Raw genomic sequence first — 13,798 nt, 5'->3', positions numbered from 1 at the left:
CAATCAAGAGAAGTTAGTAAACATTACAAAAGCCAACAGCTCTACTGAAAATATGCAGCACTGCAAGAGAACATAGAGCAGGGGAAGGGAAAGGGAGGCCCAAGAGGGAGGAACAAGACGTGCTTTCATCTGAGTTTTCATGCCAGATTTATACATTTCTGGTCTGATTGCAGCATTATCTAATGTTCTTTCTGTGTGGGATCAATAATGTCTCCGTGATGTCAATGCAGTACAGCGATGGTTTCCCCAGAACGCGCCCACGCCTCGCTCCCAGACTCTGAAATCTCCAGAGTGGTCTTCTAAAAGCAAAGGGCCAAATCCAGTGGAGTTCTCCGGACACTGGCGGAGTTGTCCCCAGCATGAGCTTGACACACACTCAGGAACTATGGTCCAGCGGAATCATTTGATGGGCTTGGTGCTTCCTACGCATTCAAGGTCAGCCAACCAGCACAGAGAGGCAAGTGAGATTGTACCTGCAGCAGCAGAGAAGAGAAGGCCACCTGCTGCAAGCAGGTATTTCACAGCTCCCACAGCCTGGATTCTGTCCAACAAAAGTCCTCAGAGGTTACACACAGCTGAATTGGATGCACTTAAATTAGCACCAGATCAAAACCCCCTGGAAGGTAAAGCATTAGCTGCGGCTCATGTAATACTTGCTTAGCTCAAGTTTGCAGAGCATGATCACAGAGCTCGATGTTTCCAACAAGCCCTGGCCAGAGATCCTACATTCAATACCAGGAGCTGGCCACTGCAGACACGCCAGCCCTGTAGAGAGTCACGACTGCTCAACTGCTTCCAAAGCCCTGCACTTCCAACAAGTCTCCCTCGAGACTAACGGTTCTGCTGTAGCAACAGCAATGAAATAAATGGCATCAGAAAGGTTAGCAAGAGCTGACGTAAAGAGCTGCACAGGACCTCTTTTCCAAAAATGCAGATGGTGTATTATTGCTGCAGCAGAGATACTCCTGACTTCAGTCTCTCTAAATAGAAGAGTTTGGCCCCGTCACCACACAGATTGTCTGCTAGGAACACAACAACAGAACAGATGCCTTTGTTTAGGATGGGCTGAATTTAGGGAAATACCAAGGGATGTAGTAAAATGAATAAACACTTTCATTTCTCTGTGACATGCTTCCTTTCACCCCATCCCTCTTCCTAGAAGGAATTTACCTCCCCCAGCACCCCCAGATAAGGGGTCTGGCACTCCCTGCCTGCACAAGCACCTTCTGCAGTTCTTACACCTGAGTTACTGCTCCCAGGCAAAAAAAAACCACACTGAGGAAGACTGATACCAGTCATTATGGCTTTACCACCCAAACAGTCACCTGAGGTTCCACCTATCACCCTAGATATGCCTCTGGGATGGAGTTGAGAGTCATTCACTTCAAGCTAGAAGTTTCTACACTGCGATACAAGTGAAGTTAAGGAAGAAACTCTAAGTTACAACTCCAGTTAACAGCGCAGGAAAGACAGAGAGGCTCCATCCACGTGTACTGGTCAAGGCCTGCAGAGCAATCCTGAAGAGCGCTGCAGGGAATTTTAACTCCGCACGCCCTGCCAGAGCCACCCAGGCTAAGCCACAGGAGAGGTGCTTCCCACTTCTCTCTTCACTAAACAGCCGGTGGCAGTGTTCACTGTGCTGGACAGGCACACGTTAGTGGTATGCAGTCCCCCACGACAACTTCCTTCACAAAAATGACCAAAGTCTATTTCCCAAAAAGTTTTCAAGAAAAACAAAAGAGAAAGAAAGAAAAAGATCCAGTCTGATTAAAAGCCAGTGTGTTTCTCTGCAGCTCTACCCCACCGGGGTAGGCAGACCAATGGTTTTAACTCTGCATTCTCTTTTCACTTTCCCAGGAGTTGCTACACAATACGAAAACAAGAAACACCCGCTGTCCTAATGAACCACTACTCATTAAACTAGACAATACACTAGCTGCCCTGCTAATTATTGCAAAGCATGCAAAGAGAATTGATGAAAAGCTACAATATTGCATATACTTCAAGCATTTCCCCCCCCCCTCTAGTCCAGATACAGCATTACCTCCACTTCTGACTGCTAGAGGAGAAATAAAACACGATGAGGATGAACAGCATAAACATCAACGCTTCAAGCAATGTCGTAAGGCCTCCAATTGACTCTAGTTCAGACTTTTTCTCAATGAAAAGAATGGGCAAGATACAGTATTTTCATGAACGCCAGACAGCCTGAAGCTATTTTTTTCTCCAGCCTTGTGTGATTTCCTGTAGCGCCCAATTTTAAAGCTGAGACTTCAAAGTCTCTGCAGTGCGACCGAGAGCCTCCCATGCAAATGCCCAGCACAAAGCAGGTTTCAGCATCAGCCTCCTTAACAGAAGGAGCTGATCGCTCCGGGCTAGTGCCAAGGAAAACCACAGTTTTCCTCTCGGCAACCTCAGCACCCACCACCCTACACACGAGGCAAGAGCTGCCCCACAGAGGAAACACCACGTCCTTCCCCTCCTCTCCTCTCACTCTACTCCCGCTGGGTCCCCAGGCGTGCAACAGCTTCTCACTTCCCAGGGATGAGCGCTCCCTCCCCTCCCCGGCGAACCCGCGGCCCCCGGCCCCGCGGCCGGCGGGCGCAGCTCCGGGGCCAGCCGGGAGGGTCCGGGGCCGGGCTCCCCCGCGGCCGAGCGCCCGCCCCGGCCCCGCTCACCTCGAGTAGAGCCGGCGGGCGGCGGAGCCCGGGCTGTCCCCGCCGGGCAGGCACGCCATGGGCGCCGGCCCCGCCGAGCCGAGCCGCCCGCCGCGGCGGAGGCAGGCGCGGCTGCAGCCCGGCACCGGGCAGCGGAGTATGGCAGCGGCGGGAAGTGATGCACCGAGCAAAGAAACTCGCGGGCAGGCCCCTCCTCCGGCTGATGTCAGCCCCGGGCGGGCAGCGGCCCTTCCTCCTCCGCCCGGCCCGCCGTGCTCGGCGCTGCCGCCCGCCCCGGCGGCCGCGGCTCCCGCCCGCCCGCGCCCGGGCAGCCCGCGGTGGGACGGGGGAGAGCGGGGCTGAGCACCGGGCGGGGCAGCCCGCAGCTGCCCTCGCCATCAGCCCTCCACCCGAGACGCAGCGTAGGGGAGCGGCACGGCAGCCGTGGCAGCAGGGTGGGCCCCGGGTCATGCGTGCCCCCTGTATTTAACATCACGTTGCGGTGCCTCCACACTTCCCTTCAGAGCGGCCACAGCAGGGAAAGACAGAGCCGCAGCAGTCCCCCACACACAGCAAGGTGCAGACACCATACCTGCATGTTAACACAAACGGGGGGTTGCACAGCATTACTGATTTCTGACCCATGCCATATGTAGCCACTTAATTCCATGATAAGAAGTCTGTGGTTTTGCTTAGCCTAAGCCCTGTTGTCCTAGAAAGGAAATGTCTACACCTGGAGGCAGTTAGGAGCAGCAGCAGAGAGCAGGACCTGGCACAGTTGTGTCTACCTTAGGTGAGTCAGGAGGGGCATGCCACAGAGGCCCATGCCCTCCCTATGAGTCTGCACAAGCAGACTTAGCCACGAAGCAAAGTCTGGCTACTGTCTTTGGTAGTGAGGGATTCACCAGGAAAAGGGATGTTTCCCTCCAGCCCACAGCAGCTTGCTTTCTGCGGTAACTCTGTCCTGTTGAGCCTTGGGGCCTTTACTATTTACTGTCAACCAAATGTCTCAAGGTGGATGCAGGTCATCTTCAAAAGCTGCATCCAGCTCCCTCTGTTTTCCAAGGCTTGAGATGCTCCTGTAAAAGTCAGTGAGCTGGTCACTCAGCAGAAGCCTGTCTGTAAATTAGTGCCACTTATCCAGCAACAGATTAAACACCATTATCATCACAGACACCCCAAAGAAGTGTAGGTATAAATTGTGGCTTTCAGTGGATTCTAGCAGCTTGCTCTGCAGACATGAGACCCCTGTGGTCAGAGGGAATCCAGAGCCATGCCCTACCTACCGGACTGTTTCCCCCCTGGGGACCTGCACAAAAGTCCTGCTCAGGAAAAAACGTCATCAATGACACCCCACTAGCAAACCACAGAAGCCTCTTTCCCCAGAGCTAACTGACTGGTCATTTAAATCCAAAACAAAAGCCCATAAACAAACCCATATCTGTGTCTTAACTTAGGAATAGTCTCAATTCTGTAGATAAACCACAGCAGAGAAAGCTGAAACCATCCTGCCAAGAGCTGCCTCCTTGCCCAGGGAGGTGCGCTGGTGTCCTGGGTACATGCCATACCACCCCCAAAAAAAGGAACCCTTCTGCACCCCTGAGCAACCAGCTACAGAAGCCATGCTGGAGGGACTGTGGGCAAACCCACGGGCCAGGTCGGTGTGCAGGACACTGTGCCTCATACCAGCCAGTTTTTACTCAGGTTTGTGGTTTCACTGAGAGCAACAAATATCCTGGCACAAGCAGCTGTTCACAAGCGCAGGGAAACAAGTAACTGTTCAGCCCTAAGAGATTTTGGTATTTCCAGAAGATGCGTTTGTCCGTGCATCTCTCCCACCCCCCAACCCCTCTTCAAGTCAAGAATACTAGTGCAAAAGATGAAAACCAGCTGCTGTTGCCGCTGGCTACAGCCCTTCCTCAACCATGGGAGACAGAGGGTGCTTTCCTGCCCGAAGCCCACAGCGCTGGGTAGGCATTTAATGAATGTGGGCAGATAGGGTAATTGCCCTTTGGAGAAACAATGCTGGAAAGGGGAGCAAAAGAAAGAAGGGTGGAGGCCAGCTTCCAGTTTGGGCTCTGGCCAGATATATGGTATTCCACAGAGCTCCGGGCAAATGGGTCACCCACACATTAATGACACAGAAATCACTGGGTCAAGTTCCATGGCCTGGGTTATGCAGGAGGTCAGACTAAGATGAGCATAATAGTCCCCTTTGGCCTTAAAATTCATGAATTTGCAATGGATAATTTATCAACTGACAAACTCAGCTTCTTTTTCTTCTTGTAGAAGCGGCAAACAGGTCACAATAGATTTGAATTCATTAGATGAAATAATTCAATTACTTTGCTGTGGGTTGGGTTTGGTTAACCCTACATACTCATGCCAAGAAGCTCCCTGCAAGTACTTGGACCTAAGCCACAACTCAGATCCATTGCTCAGCTGCAATGAAACAGGCAAATTACAAGAGTACAGAGAGAAAGAAACCCCAATACTTTAAAAATGCCACTAATTCATCTGGTGAATTGTGTCCACATTGTGTCATGTGTTGGGAAGGACACGGAGCAATTAGAAAGACTCCAGATGAACGTGACAAGTGTGACCTATGAGAAAAAGGTAAAAGAAATTGATTTGTTCAGTTCAGATAATATCAAGAGGAAATGGAGGAGTAATCTTTAAACACGAAAAGGGCTGCTGCAAAGAGTGGCAAAAGGGAGAACTGGATCATGGAAGAGGGGGTAGGATACAAAATAGGCTAGAATCCATCACAGGAAACACAGGGGTCATGTTAGGTAGTCAGACATTACGTACCTCTGCACCTCCAACAGCTTTCTGTTCCTGCAATCTTCAGGCACTGCTGATTCCTAGTAAAGAGCTAGACTTACCAAATTACCTGCATCGACTTGTTCCTCCTAGTTGCTGAATGTCTCTATGTCTCCACTTATAAACACAGGCAGAATCACAACGCTAAGCAATAGCATTGCAGGATCCTTAAAACTTCTTGAGCGGTTTTTCATATTTATTTTAAAAATTGATAGCCAAAGCTATCACAACACAATATGAAAGAGCTCTAACTATTGTCACATTTCCCACCACTTGGAAGAAACACCCATGAAAGCAACAGGGCACGGAAAGCTGAAGGGAAGGCAGTGAGACAGGAATACAGACCTGTGATACAGTAGTCAACCAGCAAATTTTGCCAATCGTTTAAGGATTGCTAGGACATCGGAACATTCCTCTACTGCCTCGATGCCTTCAGCATCCAGACACACTAGAGTCAGGCACTCCCTCTAAAACACAAAGCTCTCTTTTAATTAGCATGGAAGCCTTCCTGCAGCTCATGAAATGGATTGCTGGTGGCCTCTGCTGGGGTTTCTGTGCAAAAAGAGCACTGCAGTTCAGGTTCCCGAAGCTGACAGACCCCAGCTGAAATCACTGCTGAAGTGGCACTGTAATTGCCAACTTTTACTGGCAACAGCTGTAATTAAACACCATCATCTTGCACTGTCATTTTTTTTTTAAACTGCCAGGTTCTGAAAGCACCTTTCTATTGTCCAGCGTACTGGAAAAAGTTTGCCGTTTTCTAAATTCCTTTAAAGGTAGCTCGCAAGGAAAAGCAGGCTATGGTCTCTGTTTCTGTGGATGTATAACTGAATGTTTTTTCTTGTGCTCTTTTTGGTGTGAAAGAAGGCCCAGGTGATCCTTGTCCATGGAAATGTGCATCCAGTTCCTGCCTCTTCCCCACTGACAGTCATTTAACTCCTAACTCTCTTTCAGCAAGTTTGGCAAAAAGACAAGGCTTTGAAGATAGAGGGTCCCTATGAGATTCTTGAAAATATTAGGATGAAGAGACCTATTACCGGCCAAGACAAGAGAAGGGGGCAATGATAACACCAATGGTGTTATGCAGCTGAAGATGTTAGTAGGCAGGTAGCAGAACAGGGCTTGTTTTAGAGTTCTGTCCTGGTTTCAGCTGGGATAGAGTTAATTTTCTTCCTAGTAGCTGGTACAGTGCTGTGGTTTGGATTTAGGATGAGAATAACGTGATAACACACTGCTGGTTTAGTTGTTGCTGAGCAGTGCTTACACTGGTCAAGGACTTTTCAGCTTCCCCTGCTCTGCCAGTAAGAAGCTGGGAGGGGGCACGGCCAGGACAGCCAACCCCGACTGGCCCAAGGGCTATTCCATACCATAGGGTGTCATGCCCAGTATAGAAACTGGGGGGGTTGGCCGGGGGGCAGCGATCACTGCTTGAGAAAAGGCTGGGCATCAGTCAGCGGATGGTGAGCAATTGCATTGTGCATCACTTGTTTTGTACATTCTTTTATCATTATTATGATTATTTTCTCTTCCTCTGCTGTCCTATTAAACTGTCTTTATCTCAACCTATGGGTTTTACATTTTTCTTTCCAATTCTCTCCCCCATCCCACCTGCTGGGGGTGAGGGTGAGCGAGCGGCTGGGTGGTGTTTAGTTGCCCACTGGGATTAAACCACAACAAGTTCATACTCAACTAAGAATCTTATGACAAGAGACAAATACACAGGAAATCAGACTTTTAGCAGCACCACTTGCAAAAATATCATTAAACTATTAGCAGGCTGAAAGTTGGCCGCTATCAGACTGGAGGAGGACAGAGGCTATAAATGATCCGCTATCAGTCAGACAAAGTAGACAAACCAGAACAGTGTGAGGATGGTAATAATTTCCCTACCCCCTTCCGTCATGTTTTAGGCAGCTCGATGATCTTAGTCTGGAGACAGAATAGTACTAGTTGAAACCAGCCTAAAAAGAATGACACAGCGAGACTGGGGAAACTTTGTCTTGGCTTGTATTAGATGGTTCTACAGCCGTGAATTTAGATGGAGATAAACATATCTTTGAGGAAATTTGCACCTTTTTAATATCAAAGTACCTCAGTGGATGTAACTTCTTTTTGTGTGCAGGCTTCTAAATGCTAGCTCAAGTAGCAGGAAGGGGGGTAGATGCAAATTTATAATTAGCAGAATTCCTTTAAAACGAACAATAGTAGTTTACAGTGAGTAGAGGTGAATAAGCAAGCAAGAAACAATGGCTGTCAAAAGCATTTCGATGGTAAAGGCGAAAAGTGAAGAGACAAAAACCTGTAGAGACAGGATAAATCAGGCTGGTGCATGTGCTCTTTCTTTGCAGACAAACTCTAGTATGCATATGTTGTGTTGTTTATATTTTAACTTTTAATATAGAGTAAAAAATCCACAAATGTCAAAAGACCTTGACATAACGAACAAGGGAGTTTTCTTGTTCCAAACACAGATTTATATCTATATCACCTCTGCTCTTCTCAGTCACTAAGTAAGGCTGTGCCACCAGGCAGGTCATTTGACCTTTCAAACTTGGTTTAGATCAGTAAACAGCTAATCCCACAAAGCTTCCACTGTTTCTCCTAGCCCATCCCCATGGTTCCTGAGCACTGGTCCAGCACAAGTGTTCTTGTGGCCACACACTGAACTGAGTTAGAGAACTGGTCCAAGTGAAATGTAACCCAGCAAATGCTCCGCACATGCATACACAGTGGGTATCTTTCAGCTAGAGCCATTTCCTCCCCAGTTTGTTGGGCAAGCGTCTGCACAGATGCAGGCACCAGATGAAGAACGCAGGACTGGAAGGGAGGGGATGATGGGCAGCGTAGCCTTGGCCAGGACTGCTCTCTTGTGAAACATCACTGTTGGTGCTGCCATACGCTACTTTGTAAAGTGGAGATAACAAAGTAACTTCTACCTATCCCTCCTGGGGAAGGAATAAGAATTAGTGTCTGAAGATCTTAAATATATTACTGAGCTGCGAGCAAAGCAGTTTTGAATAAGCCTGAAACCAGTGTGAACACGGGTAAGAGAGGAGTTAGCCTTATTAAAGAAAAAGGGAATAATAGAAATGCCCCTGGAGGGTGCGAAGGCTGGTGTGCAAATCGGGGCCACACACAGCCTGCCTGAACCAGGAACGTTTGCTTTGGCTTTGGGATTTTCATAAAACATAATTACACGAGTTGCAACAACAGTCTCCTCAGAACAGCCCAGAGCCATGCAGGAAACTTGTGAGGGGACAGGTGGGTTTCAGCAGGAGTGCTTAGCCATTCCTGTTATTTAAAACAACATATTAAGAACAAGGTTCAATGCCTTCCTTTGGGGAAATGAACCCTGCATGCATCTGGAAGATTTAACAGGACTAAATAAAACGGCTATGCCACACAGCTTTTTTTCAGGACCTGGAAAGGAATTACAGTTTTCAAGGGCTTTTGCAATCCTTCTTTCCACTGAATCTGCTCCTAAGGCAACAAAATTCCTCTGTTGAGAGGATGGGACTCAGTGAGGAACCATTATTTCCTCGCCAAAGTAGAAGAAAAAAGGGCTATTACAATCTCCAGATAACCTGTAATAGACACTCACAGCCGGGAATATTATTCATACCTGAAATAAGGAGGATCACCTGAGAGTGAAGAGCTGCTTTGCTGACTGTGGTTGTCTCTTAAAACCTCTTGGAGCACAGAGACCTGGAAAAAGCTCTGAGTAATGAGCTTCTCTGAATAATTTAGCTGTGTGCATGCATGCCTGAAACAGCCACAACTGCTGAGCAAAGAGACCCTCTCTGGGGCTCACATTCACACCCAGAGCTACGCTGCCCAGGCCAGCCAGTGGTGTGGTGGGTAGGATGCCTGTTGGGCAGTAAAGCTGGATGCAAACCCCTTCCCAGAACCTGGGTAGTAACACAGCAAGTGTGCTCTTAACTTTCTTTCCCCACCCCAGGGTGAGGCCCTCATGTCCACCCCTCTCTTCTCCTGGTACAGCATGAAAACACACCTCAAGACCTTAACAGTTTTCACAAGTTACATTCCTTTATGTTTGGCTGCACACAGCAGTTGAGGATTTGGCCTTTCCAGCTTTGTGCATATTTATACATCCTGTGTCTCTGATGTCCCTGAATTTCCTTTTCATTAATACTCCTCTCAGCCTCGGAACAGGCAAACAAAGAGGCAGAACTCATCCGCTTCCTCTAGCTTTCAAGCTTGACTGAAAGTGCTTCATTAAATAAATAGCAAGAGACCCTTAAAATTCCCTTGCCCTCAATCTCATAGCTTGTTTGATGCAATGAAACCCTATGGCCTGACATTAGCCTCCTTGGTAGGTGGGGATTTTTTTAGGCAGGGCCAGAGGGGACTGTCCTGACTTCTTTGTGCTAATGTCATGTATGCCTTGTATCCAAAAAGCCAGCACCTCCTCTTGAGCCGAAATCTCACTCTTCACCGCAGAGCAGAATGACTGTTTGTACAGAGTGCTGGGAAGGCTCTTGAACTCAGCAAGTTTCAAGCACAGGCAACTGATGCATGTTGTAACAGCATTCTCCCTCATGCCAGCGTCCTCCTCTGCCCTGGCATTGCTCTCTCTGGATGCAGCTTGCCAAGGGGAGACTGGCCCAGCCTGCCATGGCACTGCAGCCCCAATGCTGCTCTGACCCCAGTGCAGGGCACTCAGGGTCTCTGCAGACACACTCACCTTCCTCCTTGCCTGGAAGCAAAACTGGCTCCTGGTGTGGTCTGCGTTTCAGCTTGGCTTTGCCATGACCATGAATTACCTGAGACCCAGCCTGACTAATGGGCCTAGAGGGAAACCTGGAGCTGACTGCAATATCCAAGATGGATGATATTTGATAACCAGCTGGGGGGGATGTGAACAGTCTTGGCGTTATTAATTGCCTCTCACACATGCCCCCAGGCATCTCAGTGATGTTTGCAGCAAGCTGGACATGCTCAAGCAACACATGGATTTCTGCTTCCTTTTCATCTCTTGGTAAATTCCCATCGCTTCTCACTGCTTGGGGGCACGTGCTCTGTAGAGCATGGTCCCTGCCCGCTCGCTGTTCCTGCAGGAGCATTTAACAGCCTGCAAGGTGCCGACTTCAAGAGGTCTTCTTAGGACTTCAACCAAAACCCCAAGAGGCTGATGGGAGTCTCTCTTGTGGTTCATCAGAAATATGCTGGCTTTTTTACGGGCTTGGAAGACTTGAATGGCAGTAACAGGGAGCTTTTCTTGGAGGCACTTTATCAAAGCTTTATTGCTCAGGCAAATACCCCAGAGCTCCTAGTCATGATCAGCTCATATTTACAATGATGGCAATGGGTTTGTTTAACCAACTTCAATTTCCAATAGTCAACGGACAAAAACCCAATTTCTCCTGCTGGAAGTCTGGGAAAACCTCCTGTTAGCATTGACTGAAATAAGAAGTAATCTTTTGTTATACTTGAAAGCCCAGGGGAAAAATACAGATTTTCACCTTTGAAGGGGGCTTTATTTCCTTTTTAAATTGTAACTGCTGGTAATGACATTAATTACAAGCAAGCGTGTTTGGGTTTGTTTTTAAAACAGATTGCCGATAGTTACACTTTAATTGCGTTGTTTAGTCAAGCTTCTGCAAGTGCTTTCCAAACACTCACCGTGTAACTGACAGGGTTTATTTCTATTTAACTAACCAACAGCTCAGAGAATCAGAGACAGAAGGAGCAGAAGGAGCGGACAAAGTGACTCTGTCACCAACCACACCGCAAGGTCAGAGAGGCTCCTGCAGTAGCACCAGACTGCGTCACCCCTCACCGTCCCCAAACCAGCTCTTTGTGACAGGAAGCATATTCTGGTTATAACCAAAGCTGCAGTCTAACCACACAGGCTCAGGTCTAAACCATCAATTTCTTAATCAGCAATGAAAGCCAGTGCAAAAATATCACTATTTACAGCTCAGCTCCGCTAAGTGTTTATGGCAGGATATACAAATTTTTTTCTACATTTCTTCCACTTGAAGACAAGTCTGTTCTTATCATTCTAATAGAATATTGGGACAATATTATAGCAACATTAAGCAGCATTTTCTAAAAGTAATAATTCTCATTTTAGCACTGCTAACTGGCACACAGCACACTCTCTGCACCATTAATGCTGATTTTTGAGCAAATAACAGAACACAAGGAAAGTTTCAAAGGCCTGAAAAGAGACTAATAGTGAAATGAAATATCTTAGAAAAGTAACTGGGATGACTCAAGTAAATTCAGCCTTGTTAGTCCAATACTGGTGCCATGCTAAAATGGGACACAGTCAAAAGGGCCATGGAATGTCAATCCATTGCTCCAGAAAACTGCTCATCAAACAAGCAATCTTTCTTTTGAGGAGATTATACATTCAGTTAATAAAGGTAATTCTGCTGATATTAATAGACTTAGACTTCTGCAAAGCAGTTGACTTAATCTTGCATGACATTCTGTTAAAAATAGTACTCAACAAAATCAATGTAGCTTATATTAAACGGATGGAAAATTTGGTAACGTGCATCTAAAAGTAATTATCTGATGGAGGAATTTCTAGTGTGTCCAAAAGGATTTACTCTTGGTACAATGTTATTCAACGTTTTTATCAATGATCTGCCATTACTGGCAAAGTCTGTGTAAAAAATGAAATTTAGAATAACAGTAACAATTAATGAGAGAGGTGGGATTGGTTGGTTTGGTAGGGTGGGACACTTTGGAGCACGCATTCCAGCACAGCCAAACAGTCCAGCACAGCCAAACAACTGCATTTGCAGTTCTGATGACAGGAACAAGATGAAAACACACATGCTGAAATGAAGGGGCTGTGGAAAGGCTATCGGGGTACCGGGAGCTAACAAACCAAGTGTGAGACCACAAAGCGACGCTGCAGCAAAGAGCATAAATATCAGCTACAGGAGTGATGCAAAATTAGCACATCAATTGATTTAGCATGCTGAAGTGAATTTTAAGGTGTGACTTAATCTTAGGTGACAGTTAACTTTATAGACAAGAAAATTTCTGGGAATAGAAAGCTTTTTAGTCTAGTAGAAAGTGGCACATCCAGAACTTGCAGCTAGGCAAATTCAGACTGGAAATAAGATGTGAGGTTTAAATGTAGGTAATTAAACAGTGGAACAACTAACTTCTTAGGAGTCGAATGCACCCTCCATTAGCTGATATCTGGAAGAATGGTGTTTAAATATGCTGCAGTTCAAACACAAGCTCTGGGTCTGATGCAGCATTCACTGAGTTAGAGTGTTTACCCTGCGTTATGTCAGAACTGTAATTAGACAATCTGCTCTGTTACGTATAAACCACTCTTCTTGGTTTACCTATTGATCAGTTTTATCTACTGATATTTGATATTTTTCCTGGGCTGGCAAATCTCAACATTATGGTTGACACGACAGTCATGTTTTAGTGTAACGTACTGCAGTATCGATCACACTATGTGATTAACAGCCTGTATTGCCTAAGGAATGAAATGAATATTAACGTTTGCTCAAGTTGTCTATTGAGATCAAATATTTGTGTCCTTTGTTGATTGCAGCCCGAAGGCTGCGTTGGCCTCTTGGAAAAGAGCAGAGTCCTGATTCTGAATGAAAGGTTTGGGAGTGGCAAAGCACAGTGTTAGTCTACATTACAATCCCATCCCTTCACTTTTCCTTGGAAAAGCAAAAGGAGTGAAGGTAGTGGCTTGGCTCCTCAGAGCAGTGTGTCTACCTCCTGGCTGCTGCTTTCGACTTGCACTCGAGAGCTGCTAAATGATGTTGTTGTAGAAACATAAAAGGGGCATCTGGGAACGCTTCCAGTCCAGGCTACGCACAGGACAGCACATTTCACTCGCATCTATCTAGGTCTCTACAAGCTTATTACCTTTCTACCAGACAGCAGAATTAACCAAGTCCAGGTTTTCTTACCAAATTCTTGCGTAGTGGTGGCATTCCTTGCTCACGGTGGCTCAGCCCCTAAATAACCATCATTTCCAGGTGGCCAGGATCTGTTCTTTCGCTCAGTGAGGTAACACGCCCACCAACTTTGCTGCAAGCAAACAGAAATTCCTCAGGGTCAGCTTCTCTACTTACATAAACTGGGATAGCTCTATTTACTGGCACAGGGCTGCACCACTTTACATCAGCAAGAGAATTTAGCCTTCAAACATATGCTATGTTTATTTTCCGTTGGAGATGGGTATGCAGCTAGTATCTATTTTCCTTTGCACTTAGCTCCGTATAGATTAATTTTGTCAATAATAAGGCAATATTTTTGCTGGTTTACATTATTATCCGAAGAGGCAGGAAAAAAAAAAAAAG

The 13,798-nt window shown here is 46.7% G+C and overlaps 1 protein-coding gene across 1 annotated transcript in view; it reads right to left on the bottom strand.

The window, feature by feature from the left end:
• The window catches only part of GPSM1 (G protein signaling modulator 1), an 81,828-nt gene extending 78,994 nt beyond the window's left edge, over positions 1 to 2,834 (bottom strand). The window contains exon 1 of the mRNA XM_072882957.1: positions 2,679 to 2,834. Within this exon, the coding sequence (XP_072739058.1) occupies positions 2,679 to 2,737 (59 nt within the window). The 5' untranslated portion in view covers positions 2,738 to 2,834. The remainder of the gene's footprint in view (positions 1 to 2,678) is intronic.
• Positions 2,835 to 13,798: the final 10,964 nt, after the last annotated feature.

Source organism: Ciconia boyciana, chromosome 18 (assembly GCF_034638445.1).
Source record: "Ciconia boyciana chromosome 18, ASM3463844v1, whole genome shotgun sequence".
NCBI lineage: Eukaryota > Metazoa > Chordata > Aves > Ciconiiformes > Ciconiidae > Ciconia > Ciconia boyciana.
This window is presented reverse-complemented; position numbering and strand designations above follow the sequence as displayed.